This window comes from Sminthopsis crassicaudata, chromosome 6, assembly GCF_048593235.1.
Source record: "Sminthopsis crassicaudata isolate SCR6 chromosome 6, ASM4859323v1, whole genome shotgun sequence".
Taxonomy (NCBI): domain Eukaryota; kingdom Metazoa; phylum Chordata; class Mammalia; order Dasyuromorphia; family Dasyuridae; genus Sminthopsis; species Sminthopsis crassicaudata.
Window position 1 is genome coordinate 49,666,592 of NC_133622.1, and position 23,857 is coordinate 49,690,448.

Genomic DNA, 23,857 nt, shown 5'->3' on the forward strand with positions numbered 1-23,857 from the left:
TGGAGTACAATACATTTCTAGAAGAAGATACCTTGAAAGAACTTCAGAACATGGCTGTTTCAATCAGGCAGGGGGATAGTATGCCAAGCCCAGAAACAGCATAGGGAAATCTTGGCAAGAAGCTGGAAGTCAGAGCATTTTAGCTTCCATGCACTGGGAACCTTCTGTGAGCCTCTTAAGCTACTTTGTCCTGGTTGCAAACAGGTGCTTTGGCAAATTTGCCTTTTGTAAAAGACAAATTATAAATTATGGAACCCCAGAAGAATGCCACCATTGAAAATCAATCAACAGAACTGCACAGGGCAAAGGTGAAGAGAGAACCCCAAAAATCTGAAAAATCCTTAAAGGAGAAAACCTTCTTTGACTCTGCCTCCATGAGGGGATTCCATGCCAAGCACAAACAGTTTCATCTTTTGTTTTCAGCTCTAGGTGGGGTAGGCTCAGTCCCTTTACAGAGAAGTGCTCATGCCTCCACTAGACCTCATTTTCATTTGGGTACCCCAAATCTAAACCTCATCAAAAGCAGCTGTTGATTCTTTGCATTGAACAGACCTCAAGCCTTACAAAAATGAATAAAAAACAAAAAAGAACTCTCACCTTAGCACTTTTATGGAGAGAGAATAGGCCTCAAATCTTGAGGTTCCTAAAAGCAAAGCAACTATAAAAGAAGCACCAAAGAGAGACATTAGCTTGTGCCCATTTCATAAGGCTTTTTTCAAAGATTACATAAAGGATCTTAAAAAGGGAATTAGAAGAAAAATAGATAAATGAAATAGATCATTGCAAGAAGAAATGGGGGGGGGAATGGAAAAAGAGTGCAAGGAACAATAACAACAACAAAAAAAAAATTAATTGGCTAATTGCAAAAAAAAAAAAAAAAAAAAAGCCAAAAAAGGTAACTGAAGAAAATAACCTAAAAATTAGAATTGAACAAATGGAAGTGAATGACTAAACAAGACTTCCAGAATCAGTCAAACAAAACAAAACAAAACAAAACAAAACAAAAAAATGCAAAAATAAAAGAAAATATGAAATATCTCCTAGAAAAAATAACTTGCCTGGAAAATAGATTATTGAGCTTCTTGAAAGCCATGATGAAAAAAAGAACTTAGACATTATCATACAGGAAATCATAAAAGAAAACTGCCCTGATATTTAGAATCAGAAGGTAAAATAGCCATCAAACAAATCCACTTACCACCTCTTGAAAGAGACCACAATATTAAATCCCCAAGGAATATTGTGGCTAAATTTCAGAACTATCATACCAAGTAAAAGATATTAAAGCAGCCAGAAATAAACAATTTAAATAATGAGGATCCACCATTAAGATTATCCAGGACCTAGCAGCTTCCACCTTCAAGGATCTAAGGGCCTAGAATCTAATATTCTGAAAAGTAAAAGAACTGGGATTAAAGCCAATAATAAGCTATACAACTAAAAGGAGTATTATCTTTCAGGGAAGAACATGAAAATGAAATGATACAGGTGAATTTCAGCTATTTCTAATGAAAAGATCAAAATTGAACAAAATATTTTATCTGCAAACACAGAACTCAAGAGAAGCATAAAAAGGCAAAAAGGAAAGAATTCTTGAGAACTATATTCCTGTTATGGGTATACTTGGAGAATGCAGGTATAATTTGATTTTAATATGATAATATTAAAAAGAAACTAGAAGTGGAAAGGGGATCCTACAGGAAAAAGAGGGAAAAGGAGGTAAAATAAGGGAAATTATATCTCACAAAGAGGCAAAGAAAACCTATTGAGGGAAAGAAGGAAAGGGATAAGCGTTATGTAAATCTTACTCTCATCAGATTTGACTCAAAGAGAAAATATCAGACATATTTGGTATCACAAAGAAACTTGTCTCAACTTATAGGGAAGTAGGAGGGAAAGGGGGAAAAGAAAAGGAAAGACCAATAGAAGGAAAAACAGAAGAATTAGGGGAAAGATTTAAAAAAGGCAAAGGGGCTCTAAAGGAGGAGGACTATTTAAAGGAGGTGCCCATCAAAAGCAAAATACTGGAAAGGATGGAAGTGCGATAGTAAAGAGAAAAGCATATGGGATGACCTCTCCCATGAAATGGAAGTGAATAGCAGACTATTAAAAGCCAGAATACTACAATATATTGTATACAAGTATTGGGATTACTAGGTGAGAACACGGGTTGTCTGGATAGTGACAAGGTGAGAATTCAGGTTGGACAATTACAAGGTGAGAACTCAGGTTGACTTGATGGAAGGAGCAGGCTCATTGGCTGAGGTGGTTCTTCCCAGAAGCCCTTGCATTATCCCACGCCCATTCTCTGGGAGGATAAAAGAGACAGCATTGGGCCCAGAGAGCAGATCGGCCTGGAGAAGGATAAGAGCTGGAGGAGATTCAGAGCCAGGATTCAAGAAGAAGACTCTGCATTGCATCAGGCTTGACGGGGCTCTCTGCAGGAAGGGAAGTCACTTCTCTGGACAAGAGTTAACAGCAACTGCCTGGAGACAACGGTTCGTTACAGGAAGAAGAATCTGTTGGAGAGATTTGAGTAGAAGACACAGCAGATCTCTTCCCAGAGAGCGATCCAGCAGCTTCTGGAGACGACAGCTCGCTACATACAAGAAACACATTTAAAGCATAGTGATGCATACAGAATGAAGGTAAAGGGCTGTTATACTGTCTATTATACTTAAGGTGAAGGAAAACAAAAAACAAAAAACGGGGGTAGCCATCCTGAACTCAGATTAAGCAAAAGCAAAGATAGATACAATTAAAAGAGATGAGGAAGGAAACTGTATCTTGCTAAAGGGTGCCATAGATAATGAAGCAATATCAATACTAAGCATACATGCATCAAGTGGTATAGTATGGACATTTCTAGAGGAGAAGTTTAGAGAGATGCAAGAAAAAATAGATAGCAAAACTGTACTAGTAGGGGATCTCAACCTTGCTCTCTCAGAAATAAATAAATCGAACCACAAAATAAATAATTAAGAAGTTAAGGAAGTAAACAAAATGTTAAAAAAAAAATAGGTATGATAGATATTTAGAGAAAATTAAATGGAGATAGAAGTTTACTTTTTTTCTCAGCAGTTCATGGAGATTATACAAAAAAAAAAAAATGGATCATGTTGGAAGATAAAAACTTCAAAATCTAATGCAGAAAGGCAGAAATAGTAAATGCAGTTTTTTCCAGATCATGATGCAATAAAAATCACATGTAATATAAGTCCAGGAGAAAATAAACCAAAAAGTAGTTGGAAACTAAATATTCTCATTCTTAAGAATGAATGGGTGAGGGGAGGAGCCAAGATGGCGGAGAAGATACACGTGAATTTCTAAGCTCTCTCTTCCCTCAATACCAAGTATTTGATTCAGCCTCAAAAATAGCATTGCACTGGTAAAAATCACGAAGATTAGAAATACAACAATTTATCAGCTGGAGAGAATCTGGAACTTTGTCAGAATAGATCTGTAATGAAGAGGGGGAGGGGGGGAAGACCTGCACAGACAGTGATAGACTACAGGCTAGCTTACTGTGCTGATCAGCCTGATTAATAGAGATAGAACAGTTTTTCATGGAACTAGAAATGGATTTAATTTCTTCATTTGAAAATTGTCTGCTTATATGATTAGATCATTTATTAATAGGATACAGGCTTGCTTTCTTATAAATTTGAGTCAATTCTCTCTATATATTTTAGAAATGAGGACTGTAATCAGAAACCTTGGATGTAAAAAATTTTCTCCCTAGTTTTCTGCTTCCTGATTTGTTTATAGTATCTCCTGGTCTCCTAATTTGCTTATAATATTACTCTTTATGTTTAAATCATGAACCAAATGGATTCTTCATTTGTTTTAGCCCAACTACTCTATATAACTTCTAAATTCAAGAAGATTCACCAATCACAGCCTCCCCAACAGTAGGGATTAAAGATATGTTTTGTGAGATCAAGATAGAGCTTCTTTTAAAAAGAAAAATTGACATAAACACAGTTTTTAAGCTATATTATGATTATCAGAATGTGAATAATGTGAATGCAGCCATATTTAGAAAGCCCAACAGAAGAGACTGAGTTGGATTTGAATTCAGATGATCAGGTCTTTTATCTCTTAGCTATTTGCACTTAGTTAAATGACTTAGCTTGCTTATACCTCAGTTCCCTCATTTATGAAGCAATAGGTATGAACTCAATAATTCCCAAGATTCCCTCTAACCTTGAATCTCTGCTCCTATGATCTTTTTCATTAGGGGAATGGATAGAATAGCTATATGCTCAAGACTACTTGAGCAGACAATGTTTGATACTTTTTTAGTAGTGATAGAAATCTTTCCATGTGTGGCAAAGCAAGGAGCACAGAGTAAAACAGAGTAAGTTATAATTCAGTTTGAAGTTGAGGAACAGTGGGTATTAAGTGCTTGGGATTTTGTAATTTGGTGCAGTCTGGGAATACTCTATGGAAAGAGTTTTTATGGTAGCAATCTGAAAGAAGGATGTGAGGGAGTCTATGAGGAGAGAATTCAGAAAGTATTTTACTGAGGATTTGGGGGGAAATATGGTAGGGGAAAGCGTGAATGCTCAAGAAAGTATGAAGATAGCAAACCTGTGTTATTCACTAAGCCCTGATTGAAGAAGGGCTGTGGAATGGAATTGATATTCTGTTGTCTCATCACCTTATCAGTCATATCATATTGGGAACAATGCTGGGAGAAAAATAAATTTGATTTTGCATATCTGATTTTCAAATGTTGGCCAAACATGAAAGAACTGATAACCAGGCTATGTAATGAAAAATGAAACTGTTCTTGAAACAAAATGTAGAGAACAAATTGAATAAAATCAGCACCATGAATAAGTACATTAGAAATAATAATACTCAGAACCACTGTCCTAAATTTAGAATATATTAGAGCAGTTAAGTTACCATCTTCACAAAACTAAATCTGAATGGATGTTTATTATTGTATTTGGGCTGAGCGGGGAATGAGTATAAAAATACCTTTCAGATATTGTGTGAGTGGATAGTTTGTGGGTACCCAGTGAAAATATTCTAGCTCTGAAATATCCCTGTAACTTATATAATGACCAATTAATTCTAAAGCATTTTTGATAGAAAAGAAATTTCTTAGAGTTTCATCATAATATTAATAACAAACACAAAAACCAACTTTCCCAATTTGGAAATAATAAAATAATTTCTCCAATGATTCAAGCTGTAGAAGTCTTCAAATTCTTCACAAAATTTTATCTTAGAGGAAAAGTAGATAGAATAATAGATACAGCACAAGACTAATAATTAGATAATATGTGAGGTCAAATCCTACTTCTGACATTTAATAACTGGGATCCCTGAGCATGCAATTTAACCTTACTCAGTTTAAGTTTTGCCATTTGTAAAATGTAAATAACAATAATCATTCTGTAGTTTTTGTCAAACTGATCCACATCATGTGTCATGACATTTACTGGATTTAGGAAAAGAAATTGGACCTGGGCAACTTTGTCACAGTTAGCATATATCTTTCATTGACAGTAACTTTATTTTGTTGTCATATATGTAATATATATGGTGGTAAATTCTTTCAGAAACATCATTACATAATGTAGGGAATTAGTCTCAGAATCTAGAAGTCCTGATTTCAAATCCTATTTCAATAAATACTGATCATGTGACCAAGTCACTTAACTCTAAGTAATCCTTATTTGGTATGAGATTGGAGTTGTAATGGACTTCAGATTCTTTACATTAGTTTTCTAATGTAAGTGGGTATTTCTAGACATAACATATTTCATTGAATGAAGTTGAGAACACCTTTCATTTCTGCATTATTTTTGTTTTTCACCAGAGTCCTGGCCTTTGACCTACATTCACTTATGCCTTCATAATTACATAATAGGGAAAGCTTTCAGGACCATAAGATTTAGATTATACACACACACACACACACACACACACACACACACACACACACACATACACACACACACACACACACACACACACACACACACACACACATATATATATATATATATATATATATATGCATATATATATATATATATGTATATATATATACACATACACACATACATATATACAAATATATATGAAACTAGACCAATCCTTTTGATACTGACTTTTCAATAAATACAGGGGAAAATAGTCTTCCACCAAATAACTCTAATGTTCATACTAATTTTCCTTTAATTTTTATCTAACTCATTTTCTGTTCAACAGACCAGTTAAATTTTTATCAGATTCATATTCTTTTTCTTTTCTTTTTTTTAAACTGAATTCCCAAAAGTATATTGTCATTGGCCCTACTAGGGGGAAAAGGAAATATCAATAAAAGCAAGAGAACTTTTCTTGGTTACTGAAGTCAAATTAAGTATTGGATTGCATTTTTAAAGATGTTCTTTAAACCTTTTAAATTCCATAATTCTTTACTTCTAAAGCAACTATTAAAATAATCTTGAAATTTATACACTAGTTTATCCAGGTAAAATTGCTGTTTTATTACTTCTATAAGCCTTTTGATTATTGATTAAATCTATATGCAACAGTGAATTCCAAAATCTGACTCTTTGTTAGCAGACTGAACAGTTACTTGATGGCACACTTATACTTTATTCCATCTGATAAAAATTTCCAGAAATCAAAAGTATAAAATTAAATAAATGTGGAATTAAAGAAAATTTAAGGCAACTCTGAATCTTACAAAAAATGAAAGTATTAGACCTAGAGTTTTGAGAGCCTCCTGAGACTCTGGGAAAATATGCAATTTAATAATTGTGATATCTGGTTTTATTTAATTCATTTCTTATTTCTGTTTTTACCTGTCAATTTAAAAAAATGTTGCTTCTTTCTTCATTGAAATTTCTTGAGGGAGAAAAAAAGCAAAGGGGGTATAGAAATGGAAAGATGCCAGTAATGTCAGAATGCTGTACAAAGATCCCTCAACAGGACTCTCCAGGAAGCCAGACAGCATCCAGACATAAGAGAGAGACTAATGACAAATGGATGAAGACAAGCAAAAATGTCTATCTTGGGAACAGAATATACAGAAGATTGGATTTTACATGCCTTAAATGAGGGAGTAAAAGAAGAAAAATGGACTATGAACTTTCAATTATATTGTTTATCCAATTTAAATTTTGTTTTCTCTTGGCCCCCAGCAGCTATTATTAAATAAGTCCATGTTTTGTGTGTGTGTGTGTGTGTGTGTGTGTGTGTGTGTGTATGTGCATTGCACTGCATGTTGCATCTCCCCCAATCAATTTTTTATGTCACTCTTAAAAATAACTAAGTAAGAGAAAGGTGTTGGCAAAACAACAAAAAGTTTGTTATTTAAAAAAAAAAATTGATCTGGAACAGAAGGGAGAAAAATAAAAATTAACTTAATGAACCATTTAAAAAGAAGAAAACAAGAAATGAAAATCAGTAGACACAAGACATCAAGAATGTGTGCATATAAACACATACACACATATATATATATATATGTGAATGTATATATATGCATGCATTATATAAATATATAATATATGTATATATATGTACATCTGCATATTATATAAATAGGAATATATAATATATGGAAGGTACTTCACAGACCAATAAAAGTCCCTCATTTTCAGTTGCAAAATGTGGACCAAGAGAGGTTAAATGGCTTCTCCCAGGCTCATAAACTGTGAGCTTGCTAGAGAGGACCATAAAAGTAATGGATTACAAGACTAATATTTTTAAAATGTGGAAATTGAGATCTAGAAAAATTACTTTGTCCAAGACATAGAGATAATAAGCACCAGAAGGTAAAATTTGAGCTCCACAGTGAATGATTTAGATGTAGCATAGATTAATCAAAGAGAACTGGCCTCAGAGACAGCAACTACTGGGTTCAAGCATCACCTTAGTTATCTGATCTTTACAAGACTCTTAATATCTCTGTGCCATAGGTAACTCTCTAAAACATGCAATGAAAAGAGATTATTGAATGGGAGTATCCTCAGGTCCATCAGAAATTGTAAAACAAAGTAAAGTTTAGATCCAGAGTAAAGGAGAAATAAAAATAATTGTGGTAAAAACAGTATAATATAGCAGAAGATTAAAAGATTATGTTCAAAAATTATGCTTGCTTTAATCTGAGCTCCAATATAATACATAGAGTCTTTGAAAAGTAACACCTAATCCACAATAATTGCTGTAGAATCTTCTAATCAATTATTCTAATATACTAGAACATCTATGTTTTCAAAATGCAATCTCAAAGCTTTTTTTTTTTCTTTTAAACTTTTAAGATCTTAATATACAATTTATTTAGTTAATGCCTGTCTCTTAGTATATTGGTGTAGTCAAAGTGCTAAAATTGAGGTCAGAAAATCTAGCTTCAAACTTTATCACAATAACTTCCTAGAAAGCCATATGAATACGGGTAAATTACATTATCTCTCTGAGACTTTGGTCTCTAAAAAGGAGATGGTAATACTAATCCACTATCTAATGAAGCTATTGTGAGGAAGTACCTTGAACATCTTAAAAGCCAAGAAAAATTTGAATAGTTATTCTTCATAATTTTATTCAATTTCATCCTTTTCCTTCCAACTCCTGTAGAAATCCAAGTAGAAGTTGTTTTTTTTTTTTTTTTTTTTTTTTTTAAGTGAAAATCATTTTGCTATTTTGAGCCTGATGATTTAAGGACAAAAAACATTGTGTATGTGTGTATCTGAATGTATGTGGGTGTGTGTGTGTGTGTGTGTGTGTGTGTGTGTGTGTGTGTGTGTGTGTGTTTTAACAAATGATCTGGGATAAATTTGGAAATTGTAAAAATTAAAAAGTATATTTGTCATGTTGTAAACATATCCTATCTTATGGAGAAAGACAGAAATATAATTATGGATATGCCTCTTTTAAAAACACACATATATAATACATATAGGTACATGTGTCAGTTGACATGACATTTTTCAAGAGCTACTATCTCAAGTATAAAATACAATATCCTTTGGTTTGTAACACACTGTGCCTATGTAATATATAAATATATACAAAATAAATATTGTGAAAAGTATATATATGGTATATATTAGGTAGAATGGAGAGATGCAGAGATAAAGAGATACACAGAGAAAGACAAAGAGACAAAAAGAGATTATGAAAGGAATATATAGTATGTATATATATATATCTTCATATATATAAATATAAGTGTGTATTGTATGTATTTAAGGGTGTGGGTATGGGTATGTGTATATACACATATGTGCAGAGAAATTTATTGTGTGTGTATTTATATATGTGTGTATAAATACATATATATGTTTGTCTATAAATATATGTGGATATACATAAATTTATATCCTTCCATTAGTAGTACATGCAAAATACTGCAATAACTAAGACAAAATTTATCTACCTATTTGCTTACAATTTTTATTAATGCTATTGGAATTGCTTTCTTTCTTAAACTTTAGACTTTAGTATCATGATAATCTTTCTTCCCTTTTTCTTTAAAATTTGATTTTCAAACAGGTACTATGCTTGCTTTTTAAAAATTAATTATATAATTGTAAATTTTTTTGACAGTACATATGCATGAGTAATTTTTTTATAACATCATCCCTTGTATTCATTTTTCTAAATTTTCCCCTCCCTCCCTCTACTCCCTCCCCTAGATAACAGGCAATCCCATACATATTAAATGTGTCACAGTATAACCTAGGTACAATATATGTGTGTAAATCCTATTTTCTTGTTGCACGTTAAGAATTGGATTCCGAAGGTATAAGCAACCTGGGTAGAAAGACAGTAATGCAAACAGTTTACATTAGTCTTCCTTCTCTGGGTGTAGCTGTTTCTATCCATTATTGATCCACTGGAAGTGAGTTGGATCTGCATTATGTTTAAGATATCCACTTCCATCAGAATATATCTTCATACAGTATTGTTGTTGAAGTGTATATAGATCTTCTGGTTCTGCTCATTTCACTCAGCATCAGTTCATGTAAGTATCTCCAAACCTCTCTGTATTCATCCTGCTGGTCATTTATTACAGAGCAATAATCCATAACATGCATATAGAATGATTTACCCAACCATTCTCCAATCGATGGACATCCATTTATTTTCCAGTTCCTAGCCACTACAAAAAGAGATGTCACAAACATTTTAGCACATACAGGTCCCTTTCTCATCTTTAGTATTTCTTTGCAATATAAGCCCCATAGTAGCACTGCTGGATCAAAAGGTAGGCACAGTTTGATAATTTTTGGGGCATAGTTCCAAATTGCTTTCCAAAAATGGCTGGATTCTTTCACAGCTCCACCAACAATGCATTAGTGTCCCAGTTTTCCAACATCCTTTCAAACATTAATCTTTATTTGTTCCTGTCATCTTAGCCAACCTGACAGGTGTATAGTGGTATCTCAGAGTTGTCTTAATTTGCATTTCTTTGATCAGTAGTGATTTGGAACACTTTTTCATATGAGTGGATATAGTTTCAATTTCATCATCTAAAAATTATCTGTTCATATCATTTGACCATTTATCAACTGGAGAATGGTTTAATTTCTTATAAATTAGGGTCAGTTCTCTATATATTTTGGAAATGAGGCCTTTATCAGAACCTTTAACTGTAAAAATATTTTCCCAATTTGTTACTTTTCTTCTAATCTTGTTTGCATTAGTTTTGTTTGTACAAAAGCTTTTTAATTTGAAGTAATCAAAATCTTCTATTTTATGATCAATAATGATCTCTAGTTCTCCTTTGGTCACAAATTCCTTCCTCCTCCACAAGTCTGAGAGGTAAACTATCCTATGTTCCTCTAATCTATTTGTGATCTTGTTCCTTATGCCTAAATCGTGGAACCATTTTGATCTTATCTTGGTATATGGTGTTAAGTGTGGGTCCATATCTAATTTCTGCCATAATAATTTCCAGTTTTCCTAAGTTTTTTTCAAATAATGAATTCTTATCCCAAATGTTGGTATCTTTTGGTTGGTCAAACACTATATTGCTATAGACGTACCCTATTTTCTCCTGTGTACCTAATCTGTTCCACTGATCAACTAGTCTATTTCTTAGCCAATACCAAATGTTTTTGGTGACTGCTGCTTTATGATATAGCTTTAGATCAGGTACAGCTAGACCATCTTCATCTGACTTTTTTTTCATTAATTCCCTTGAAATTTTCGACTGTTTTATTCTTCCATATGAATCTTGTTGTTATTTTTTCTAGGTCATTAAAATAGTTTCTTGGGAGTCTGATGAGTATACCACTAAATAAATAGACTAGTTTGGGGAGTATTGTCATCTTTATTATATTTGCTCTGCCTCCACGAGTACTGAATGTCTTTCTAATTATTTAAATCTGACTTTATTTTTGTGGCAAGTGTTTTGTAATTTTGCTCATATAATTCCTGACTTTTCTTTGGTAGATGGATTCCCAAATATTTTATACTCTCAACAGTTGTTTTGAATGGAATTTCTCTTTGTATCTCTTGCTGTTGCATTTTGTTGGTGATATATAATAATGCTGAGGAGTTATGTGGATTTATTTTGTATCCAGCAACTTTGCTAAAGTTGTGAATTATTTCTAATAACTTTTTATTAGAATCTTTGGTGTTGTCTAATTATACCATCATATCATCTCCAAAGAGTGACAGTTTGATTTCCTCATTACCTACTCTTATTCCTTTAATCTCTTTCTCGACTCTTATTGTCGAGGCTAGCAATTCTAATACAATATTGAATAGTAATGGTGATTGTGGGCAACCTTGTTTTACTCCTGATCTTACTGGGAAAGGGTCCAGTTCATCTCCATTATATATTATGCTTACTGATGGTCTTAAATATATACTCCTGACTATTTTAAGGAATAGTCCATTTATTCCTATATTCTCAAGCATTTTTAGTAGGAATGGATGTTGTATTTTATTAAATGCTTTTTCTGCATCTATTGAGATGATACTATGTTTTTTTAATTAATTTGATTATTTACATGGTCAATTATACTAATAGTTTTCCTAATATTAAACCATCCCTGGATTCCTGGTATAAATCCTACTTGATCATAGTGTATTATCCTGGGGATGATTTTCTGAAGTCTTTTTGCTAATATCTTACTTAAGATTTTAGCATCAATATTCATTAAGGAGATTTGTCTATAGTTTTCTTTCAAAGTTTTTAATCTACCTGGTTTAGGTATCAGTACCATGTCTGTGTCATAAAAGAAGTTTGGTAGAACTCCTTCATCCCCTCTTTTTTCAAATAATTTATATGACATTGGGGCTAATTGTTCTTTAAATGTTTGGTAGAATTCACATGTAAATCCATCTGGTCCTGGGGATTTTTTCCTGGGATTTGATTAATACCTTGTTTTATTTCTTCTTCTGAAATGGGACTATTTAAGTAGTTTACCTCCTTCTCTGTTAATCTAGGAAGCCTATATTTTTGGAGGTAATCATCCATTTTGCTTAAGTTATCTGATTTATTGGCAGAAAGTTGGGCAAAGTAACTCATTATTTTTCTAATTTCTTCTTCAATGGTGGGAAGATCCCCCTTTTCATTTTTAACACTTACAATTTGATTTTCCTCTTTCCTTTTTTTGATAAGATTTACCAAAGGTTTATCTATTTTATTGTCTTTTTCATAAAACCAACTCTTGGTTTTATTTATTAATTCAATAGATTCTTTTTACTTTCAATATTATTGATTTCTCCTTTTAATTTTTGTATTTCAAGTTTAATTTTTGGTTGGGGATTTTTAATTTGGTCTTTTTCTAGCTTTTTAAGTTTCAAGCCCAATTCGTTAATCTTCTCTTTCTTTATTTTCTTCAAATAAGCCTCTAAAGATATAAAATTTCCCCTTATTACTGCTTTAGCTGCATCCCACAGATTTTGGTATGATGTCTCATCATTATCATTATCTTGGTTGAAATGATTAATTGTTTCTATAATTTGCTGTTTCACCCAGTCATTCTTTAAGATGAGATTGTTCATTTTCCAATTACTTTTTGGTCTATTTACCCCTAACTTCTTATTGAATGTACTTTTTATTGCATTGTGATCTGAGAAGAAGGCATTTACTATTTCTGCCTTCCTGAATTTAATTTTGAGATCTTTATGTCCCTATATATGGTCAATTTTTGTATAGGTTCCATGAACTGCTGAGAAGAAAGTATACTCCTTTCTATAACCATTCAGTTTTCTCCAAAGATCTATCATACCTAGTTTTTCTAATGTTCTATTTACCTCTTAACTTCTTTCTTATTTGTTTTGTGGTTTGATTTATCTAATTCTGAGAGTGCAAGGTTGAGGTCTCCCACTATTATAGTTTTGCTGTCTATTTCTTCTTGCACCTCTCTTAACTTTTCCTTTAATATGGCTTCATTGTCTATGCTGCTTTTTAGCAGGATATAGTTTCCTTCCTTATGTCTTTTAATTAGATCAATTTCTGCTTTTGCTTGATCTGAGATAAGGATGGCAACCCTTCCTTTTTTTTTTTTTTTTTTTTTTTTTGCTTTACCTGAAGCATAATAGATTCTGCTCCAACCTTTTACCTTTACTCTGTATGTATCTCCCTGCTTTAAGTGTGTTTCCTATAAACAACATATTGTAGGGTTCTGACTTTTGATCCAGTCTTCTATCTGCCTCTGTTTAATGGGAGAGTTCATTTCATTCACATTTACAGTTAAAATTACTAATTCTGTATTTTCTGCCATCATATTATCCCCTGATTATACTTTTTTTTTTCTCTTGTCCCCCCTGAACCCCTTCCCTGGTATTGACTTTTTGGATCCCACTTGTGATGTGCAGCCCTCCCTTTTTAGTATTCCTCCCCTCCTTTTTAAGTCCCTTCCCCTTTCTTGTACCCTTCCCTTATTCCCCCTTTCCTTTTCCCTTTTCCTCTCCCCCTTACAATGAGGTGAGAGAGAATTCTCTGAAAAACAAATATATCAATTTTTTACTCTTTGAGCCTACTCTGATGAGAGTAAGATTCACACAATGTTTCTCCCCCTCTCTAAATTCCCTCAGATGTGGTAGATTTTCTATGTCTCTTCCTGGGATGTAGTTTCCCTCTTTTCATCTCTCCTTTCCTTTTTTCTGATATTATCCCCTTCCCTTTACTACTTCCCTTTTTTATGTTATATCAGTATAATCAAATTATCCATGTGAACTTTCTGTATATCCACGACAGAGATACAGTTCTCAAGAGTTCTTTTTACCTTTTTCTGCTTCTCTTCAGTCTTGTGGATGTAGACCAAAGTTTTTGTTTAAGTTTGTTTTTTTTTTTTTCTTAGAAACAAATGGAATTTCTCTGTTTTGTTAAATGACCATCTTTTTCCATGGAAGAAAATGCTAAACTTAGCTGGGTAGTTTGTTCTTAGTTGCACTCCTTGTTCTTTTGCCTTTCAGAATATCAGGTTCCAGGCCCTTTGATCCTTTAATGTGAAGGCAGTCAGATCTTGATGACCCTTATTGTGGCACCTTGATATTTGAATTGGTTTTTTTCCTAGCTGCTTGTAATATTTTTTCCTTAGTTTGGTAGTGCTGCAGCTTAGCCACAATGTTCTCTGGAGTTCTTTTTTAGGGTCTTTTTCAGAAGGTTTTCAATGAATTCTTTCCATGCCTATTTTCCCTTCTCTTTCTATTATCTCTGGACAGTTCTCTTTGATGATTTCCTATAAAATAGAATCTAGGCACTTTTTTTTTTATCATAACTTTTGGGAAGTCAAATGATCCTCAGATTTTCTCTCCTAGATCTATTTTCCAGTTCTATAGATTTTCCCAGTAAATATTTGACTTTATTCTTCAGCTTTTCATTTTTTTTTGTTTTGTTTTGTTTGACTGATTCTTGGTTTCTCAATGAATCATTAATTTCTATTTGTTCAGTCCTGGTTTTTAATGAGTTATTTTCTTCATTCACATTATTTAGTTCTTTTTTGTATATGTCCAATTGAAATTTTAAATGAATTATTTTGCTGTGTTGAATTTTTTCCATTTCCCTAATTTTTTGGGGGGGAGTTATTTTGTTTTTCCAATTCAGAAATCCTATTTTCCTGAAACTTTTTCATCTTTTCCAATTCAGAAATCCTACTTTCCTGTGATTTTTTAAAACTTTTCTAATTCACAAATTTTGTTTCCCTGCACCTCCTGTAAATTATTTTTTCCAACTCAAATTTCAGGACATTGTTATTTTCTTTCATAGCTTCTCTTTCCTTTCCCCATTTTTCTTCAAACTCTCTTAACTTTTTAAATAGTCTTTTCTAAAAGAGAGTTATGTGATGGGGGCAGGTATCATTCCCCTTTAGGGTGTTATCTGGAGACTCTTTGCTGTTAGCCTCCTTGGGGTTGGATACCCGGTCTTTCTCTGTATAGAAGATGTCAATTGTTCTCTTCAATTTCTTACTCATTGTTAACACACTGTCGAGGGTCTGCCCATGGGTAAGAAATTTATTTATCAGCTTCCTCCCAGGACGGATGGATGCAGCAATCCTGTCACTGGGTTAAGAGAGAGCTCTGGGAGAGAGTTCCTCTCCCCCTCCCTGGAAATGCCTCAGAGGTGTTTAGCATGGCTGCATTGGGAGTAGTGCCAGTGTCTGCTGTATGACCTAGTGACTGCCCTGAGGTTTAAGGCTGAACAGTTAAAGCTTCACAAACCCCAGCCAAAGCCTCCCAGGGGGCCATGGATATTAGCAGCTGATGCAAAAAGGCCCTGTGCTCAAACGGGAAGTGTCTGCCTGGAAACCACTGTCCCTGCTGTGGAGGTTCTGTTGCTCTGGGAGGTCCGCTGCTGTTGGAGTTTCGCTACTGCCAGAATTCCACTGCCACAGGCTGAGCCACACACTATGTGGATTAGAGACTGCCATGGGCTGTGTCCCCCACTGTTCAGGTTCTCAACTACCCCAAGAAGAAGCCTGGACAGCAGAAGGCAGCTGCAGAGCTGTGCCAAGATTGGTGCTAGGCCAGTTCCATATTGGTGTGGATCTAGGATCTGTCTTTATATTTTAAAGTGGCTTGATTCCTCTTCTGATTTGCTGTTTTATAAGCAGAGTAGAGCTACCAGCCTGTGCCAGATTCCTCTATCTCAGTGGCTTCTCTAATCCCATAGTTCTCCCCAGCCTGTTTGGCACAGTGTGCTAGTACCTAACCCTGTCTGTGCTGATCTTTTTTCCTTCCCTCGGAACCCACCTTTTCTGTGGAAATTCCAGATTCTCTTCACTTGGTAAGTTGTGCTTCTAATCCTTGTGTTTTTTTTCAGTCTAGCGTTATTTTTGAGGCTGATTTAACTAGTTGGTATTGAGGGAAGAAGGGAGCTTACAAATTTGCTTGTATCTTCTCCGCTCCACCCCCAATACTATGCTTTCTATACAGCATTTGGCACTGCATAAATTTCCACAGTGGATAATCTTTCATCTACATAAGTTTATAGACATTATATTAGAAAAAAATGGAGTTTTGTTTTGTCCACTTACTAGGACAAAACTTCTTAAACCCTGCATTATAACTCCATATGAGGTTGAAGGTGGGAGTTGGAAAAATGTGTCATCAGTAAAAGATATATAAATATTCCTTCAATATGTAATTGATATAATTCTTCTCTTACTCCCTCCCCTTCTCTTTTTCTATTTCTTTATCTGTAAAGATGTTCTTCATCCTTGATCTATCAATTATCAAAAACTATTTATTAAGCAACAACTCTATTCCAGCAACTTTGCTAAGTGCTGGGAATACAAAAAGGTAAAAGACAGTGCTTGTCCCCAAGGAGAATATAATGTAATGATGAAGACAACATGCAAACAAATATATACCAAGTGATCAATAAGCAAAATAAATTGGAAATCATTAACAGTCAAATCTGATCACAGCAAGTTTCACTAACTCTTCCTTCTCTTCCCCATCTTCCCCATTCACTGTTTTTCTTGTCTCTTTTATGTATCAGTGCATTTTTAACATAAAGCCAAACTAGTGGAGTAAAATTGATTGCCAGTATCTTCTTCCTTAATGTTATCATATATATGTATGTGTGTGTGTATATATATATATATATATATATATATATATATATATATATATATATATATAAAGCAATAATTAGTTAACTATATTAAATTATATAGTTATGATGCTTTTTTAGAAGGTGCTAAATATCGAGTTTTGGTACCCAAATGGCACAGTAGGTAGAGTATCTGGCTTAAAGTAAAGAAAGCTAATCTTTAGTTCCTATCTGATCTCAGACACTCACTAGATAGAAAATCATGGGCAAGTTACTTAACCTTATGTGCCTCAGTTTTCTCATCTATAAAATGTTTCTGGCAAAATATTTATTGTAGCAAAGTTTCTGGCATATAGTAGTTGCTAAATATACATTTATTGATAATAGATTAAAGCAAAAGAAATAAAATCAAATTAAAGATGAATAAATAAATATAGAGAGTGGAAAGGAAGTAAAGGAGATGACAAATTGTTCCAGTATTTTTCCTAAGAAAATTCCACCATGAAGAGTCAGACATAAATGAAAAATTATTGAACAACCTCAAAATGTTGAGGTTAAATAGCATTATGCAATGATAAATTTGTATTTGTAATTAACCTTAGAGTAGTAAGTAAGTAAATAAATGGCAGAACCAAGTTTATAAAGTCTAATTTTATTGTAAATCAAAGGCCTTTTAAATTATGTTGAAGTATTTAGTTTATATTATCATTATTAATTAATATTATTGCTAATATTAATTTATCTTATTTAATGTAGATAATTTTCAAATTGCTTAAAGTTTAATGTCATTTTCAAGAAGGTATTTCCAACTATAAGTCTCATACAACATAAATAGAATGCTAAAAAAAAAGACATATATTTGCATACTTGAATCACTAAATAGGATAATTTTTTATATAATTATATATACAAATAATAACTAATTTTTTAAAATAATAAAAAACTTCAAGTTAAATGTATTCTAACATAGTTAAGTAAACCTTAAAATATATCTATTTTTAACCTGAGGTTAAACCTGCCAATGAACCATACATTGGAGATGATACAATTCCTGGACATTTGCAGCAATTTTTCTCTCTGAGTTTAAAGATTCTTATATTTTGAGATGATGCTCATTGGCTATTGAGCAGGAAGTTCTAATGATACAGTGGAAATGTACAAAAGAATTGACTTTATTTTTGGCTCTCTCCTACTTCTACTCAGCTCTGTGGCAAATAATTGTCTTTTGCTGGACTTCTTCTGAGGGGGTAATAAATGAATAGTAGCTTTTCTGACACCCAAGAGTGACTACAACTGACTAGAAATTGAACAAAGGACTCAAAGTTAAGCTTGACCCTGGGTTTGTGATAGATTTTCCATTTTATGTTTTTGTTTTTTTAATCTCAGTCACAAAACATCCATTCCAAGATCAATGAATCTTGATGTGAAGTGACCTGAGCATTTAAAAGGTCCAGAAGTCCTGATAAATTTTGTTGAAGCTCACAGGAAGTAGAGGAAATATCTAATTTTTTAGAGAAGACAACTATCAACCAGAGGAACAGGCCAAATACTGGATTGAGTGAACAGAAGACATGGATTATGAGGGAAATTGGTACTAAAAGGACATGGAATTGGTACTACTCAGCAGTTCTGCAAGCTGCTTCATATTCTGAAGAGCTTTAAGTATTAATCTCACAGGAAAGTATAGTTTATATATATATACATGTATATATATACACACACACATATATATATATATTGCTTTTGTACATTTGTATGTTTATTGTTTATTATAACTAGAATTTCTTTTCTCTATAGTAAATAAACATCCATCATTTATTTGATTTATATTGCATGTTAAGAACTGTTTATTCTTCTTTCCCTTTCCTTTTTCTCAGCGAAAATTTTAGGTAAATATACTGATAATGATTGATTCCATTCTGGGTGGAAATGTAGGAAAAGCTTAATCCCTCTCAGGCCAGATTTCTACAGAATCGAACTTGATTCCTAGTATATGATTAATCCCCAGAAGAAGGATAACTTAAAAATTGAGAATAAGAGTGCATTGAACCATGTCCTAGGACACAGAAATCATTTTAATTGTTAGATATTTGTCAGATATATATATATATATATAATTGAATAAGATGTCAAAGAACATATTTCTATATAAATTGCAAAATGTTTTAAGCTAAATTAATGTCCAGAATATCTATTTATCATAATCGTAGGGATAATCCAGCAAAATGCACCATGTGCAAATATTCATTACATTAAATTTCTCAAACTACTATGGAGATAAATAGATATAATAATTTTAAAATTTTGAAATTTGCAGTCAACTATAGATTAGAACTAAAAGACATTCAAATGACTAAACATAAAAATAACAAACACTCACATGCTTTGTGAAATTTGTGTTTAACATCCCGGAGTGTAGATGTTGGAGACACCTGAAAATTAAAAAAAAAAAAAAAAAAAAAGAGGAATAAAATTAATTTTTACTAAATATTTTTGATATTTACTTTGGACAAAACTAACTAATATTTTGCTTACTTAAAATTTGTGAAAATGACAGTGTTTCATACAGACTATTTTTGTCTGGTGGGTAAGGCTCTTGGAAAAGATGTAAATAAAGGAACACTTTTCTCTAAATCAAGATCATTTATCATTTCTTTCAATTTCATGATTACTTAAGTTAGACTACTTACCATATTCCTATCCCTACATGCATTTCTGTATATGTTTTCTTTCTGTAAAGTTCCTATTTTGGCTTGTTTTTAGAATGTGTAAGGCAGATTGGAATTAGGTCCATTGTTATGAACCAGAAATCTTTGTGCGGAAGTACAGAAGTAGTGTGCATGAACGAATGGAGTCTCTATGCCCTAAACTGTTTTGTTACTAGGATTAAATCATCTATTTCTATTCTATATTCAGGAAGATTGTTAAGTGGATATGTCTCAAGGGAAAGATTATTGTTAATACAACATTTTCTTTTGGTTTCTTGGAAACTGGATAATTCAATTGACCATTAGTCAAATTAATTTCCACAGCTACTCCTGAACTTTAGATTATGCCTTTTCTTTTTAATTAAAGATTTTTTTTCATACAAAACAAATAAGAAAATATATAAGAAATATATTAGAATAGAATACATGTATTTGGGTTGTAACCTACCTAAAATACTTTAAAATAGACTTCATAATAATTCTTTTTGAATTCTATTTCTATTGAATAAATAAGATCAAGAGAAATATGTTTCATTTGGCAGCTTTTACCTTGTTTCTCTGGGATACATGTGTTAGTTGATGAATGGCAATGAAATGGTTATGAGGAGATGAATTAGGTAAAAAATAATATGAACTCCCATTACGATATATTTGGAGAAAAATCACATTGAATTGATATTTCATAAGTCTATGACCAATTAAAATGTTTTAAAGCAGAGTATTATTTTTCCTATGAAAATAAATTGGTAAGAATAAGAAAATTTTCATAAACATAAAATGTGTTTGAATTAAATAATATATTCGTAAATATCAAATCGTTACATCTTAATAGTTGGAATATAGCAAATATGAAGCTATGGTTGCAGATTATGCCATTTATTTCAAATGTTTTCTTAAAAATATGAATTATACAATATAAGACAATATTTTTTTATTTCTAGATTATTTTTACCATGAATTGGGATTAAAATAATATCAAATCTTAATAAGAAGAGAGAAATGAGATGCCAAACTCATATTAAGTTTTCAAAGAGAAAGCAAAAACTAGGAATGGAAAAAAATGGTGCTCATTCATTTGCACAGGTCTAATACTTTACAACTAACCAGTCAATAAAATTGTTCCATTTGAATGATTTCATTAAAAAAGTTTCCTTTCTAGGTCACCAATAAATACAAATCAGGAATTTTCATGGAGCCAAGATGGTGGAGTGAAATCAGGAAGCTGCTTAAGCTCTCCTAATTTCCCTCGAAATCCACATGAAACCAGGGCTGAAAAGAATGTGATGAAATGAAACCACTCTCCTGTTCAAGAAAGATTGGAAAAGCTTCAAGAAAGGTCATTCTTGTGGTTAAAGGTTAAGCCCACCTCAGAGAGAATATTGAAGATCCAGTGTAATGTTCTCTAATTCAGTTTTTTTGGGGTTTCTGGTAGCAGACTTTGTTTCTGTTTACTAATCACCACAAGAACTGCCAGAGGTTAAAGTCCAGATCCTTTCCTTATCATTTTTTCCTGATGCTGGGTAGCTTTCTGGAAAGCTTTTCAGTCTGGGTCTTAGTTGGGGAAGTGCAGGAGTACAAGCCAGACACCAGGAAGATCAAAGATTAAATTGAATTCTCCCTTTGGTTCTGAGAACTTAAGCTCCTGCCTCCAGTCCTTTGTCTTCTCTGCTTCTTCTTTTCTGAATCTCTCTGAATGAATCCTGGCTAAGGTTTCTAGTTTATATGCTCTACACTCAGTATAAACCAATCATTATATCACTAGGAAATCATTATTTGTTGTAAGATTAAATCAATCATACTGAATCATGCTAAACTAGATAACCATTGTCTTTATCAATTCCACTGACTTAGTACCTTGTAAGAATCTTTTTTTTTCAAGTTCAGAGGTCTGGCCCATAACAATCCAGTGAGAGGGTCTTAATCACAGTAGATCAACAACTGAGATCTCCTGTCCTAGCTTAATAGCATAAGAAACCAGTAGAGTAGTCTCCAGTCCAAGGTTAGAAGGCAAATTCTGGAAAACCAGGCTGTTTACTGGAAAGAGCAGATAAAACTCCCCCCTGCAAACACATGGAGCCCCTGCGCTCAAAGTCAAGACTCAGCTGCACAGGAAGCTTGGGAAAATGCTTCCCTTACTCCAAGAGGAAAATTTGACCATATAAGTAAAATAAAAGGAAAATACCAATTGCTCTCATCCCAAACAGGATCCTTGGAAGTTTTCATAAAAGACTTTAAAGGCAGTTAAGAATGGTAGAAGAAAAATGAGAAAAGAAATAAGAGGTATACAAGAGAGTGTCAAGAACTTGGGAAAGTCTTTTACTTCATTGAAGATCTATCACCTCCCCTAAAAGGTGACACTCAGTCTGGCTGGGTAATTAAATCTTCCTTGTAACCTCTGGTCCTTTGCCTTCCAGAATAGAGTATTTCAGACCCTGTGATCTTTTATTATAGAAGTTGCCAGATTCAGACTGTTTCTCCTTGATATTTGAATTATTTTTGTCTGGCAGTTTGCAGTATTTTTTCCTTGAGATTGTAGTTCTGGAGTTTTGCAACAATGTTCCTTGGATGGTTTCCTTATGGGATCTCTTACCAAAGGTAAGATTCTAATGGATTCTTTCAATTAGTATTTCCCCAATGTCTCTTAAGGAATGCTATCCACAGTATTTGGTGGGGGGGTGGTTCATGGCCTTCAGGTAGACTAATAATTTTTAAATTGTTTCTTCTGTATCTATTTTCCAGTTTGGCTCTTTTTTCCAGTCAGGTATTTTACATTGTCTTCCTTTTTTTTTTTTTTTTTCTTTTTCTTTTTTTTTTTAGTTTGACTGGTTCTTGATTTCTCATAGAGCCATTAGCTTCCATTTGCCCCCTTTTAATTTTGAATGTGTAATTTTCTACAATTAGCTTTGGTATCTCTTTTTCCATTTGTTCAATGATACTTTTTTAAAGGTGTTGTTTGTTTTCTTCGGTGAACTTTTTTTTTTAATTTGTCCAATTGAATTTTTTAAAGAACTTCAAGATACAATGAATGTCATCTTTCAGGGGAGGTAATGGATCTCGAAAGTAAAATATGGGATATATATATATATATATATATATATATAATTATTATTATTTAAAGGTTAAACTGTTTATATCCCTAGATGGGAAAATGATATATCTAAGTCTTGATAACTGTATCTGTTATTGGGGCAGTTAATGGGGGCATCGTATGGATGGAGGGTGTAGTTATGAATGAATTTTGATGTAATATTAAAGGAAAAATAAATCAATGGTTTTATCTGTGTATTAGGAGAAAATCAAGGTGAAGTGTAATGAGACAAAGTAAACCACATAAAAAGGAACAGAAGACTTAATAAAAAAGAGGGAAAGAAGATTGATCTCATCAGTTTGGGCTCAAAAAGAGAATAAGCTAATCATTCAGTTTGGTATAAAAAAATGTATCTATCCCTTTAAAAAAAACTAGTAGGAGAAAGAGGAGAGACTAGAGAGGGTCTGCAGAGAAGGCAAGGCAAAATAAAAATTGGAAAAAATGATAAGAGAAAAGGGGTTGATAGAAGATAAGGTAGTTGATGGAGTGGGTTAAAAAACAAAACACTACTAAAAGAAGAAGGGAGCATGATAGGATTTAGGGTGGGTGAGTAAAAAAAAAATATACAGGAAAAGGTGGAAAGGGAGAACAAAAGTACATATGCTGGAGAAAATATGATGGAGGGAAGTATAGAGCTGGTAATCATAAATGATGTTAGGTTCTTACTAAGTGCTAAGTTGGTACTTAACAATTCTCTAGTTCACACTTTTGGTTCTGGCCTTTAAGGGGAGTTTACCCCTTTGAATTCTGAGGAGGAGTTTAGGTATGAAAAGGAGTTTACACAACCTTTAAAAGGAGCAAGTTCATTGCTTGAAGTAATTTTCCCAAAAGTCCTTGAGTTCTCATACACCCATTCTCTGGGAGGATAAAAAAAAGACAACATTGATCCTGGAGTCAGTCTACTCTGGGCCAGAGTTGGGATGGCGGCCTGGAGGAGGAGTCTGGATTGGGGAAGGACAAGACTTCCCAAGACAACTTCAGGGAAGCTTGAGGAGATTCAGAGCTAGGATTCAGGAAAAAGAGGATTCAAGATTCTACCTTCTCTCTGGCTGGAGGCTCCAGAAGCCTCCCAAG

General features: G+C 33.1%; 1 protein-coding gene across 1 annotated transcript in view; it reads right to left on the reverse strand.

Annotated features, from left to right (window-relative positions):
• Positions 1–23,857, reverse strand: part of TECRL (trans-2,3-enoyl-CoA reductase like) — a 164,673-nt gene that overhangs the window by 97,640 nt on the left and 43,176 nt on the right. Inside the window, exon 2 of the mRNA XM_074276759.1 lies at positions 19,368–19,419. Within this exon, the coding sequence (XP_074132860.1) occupies positions 19,368–19,419 (52 nt within the window). The remainder of the gene's footprint in view (positions 1–19,367; positions 19,420–23,857) is intronic.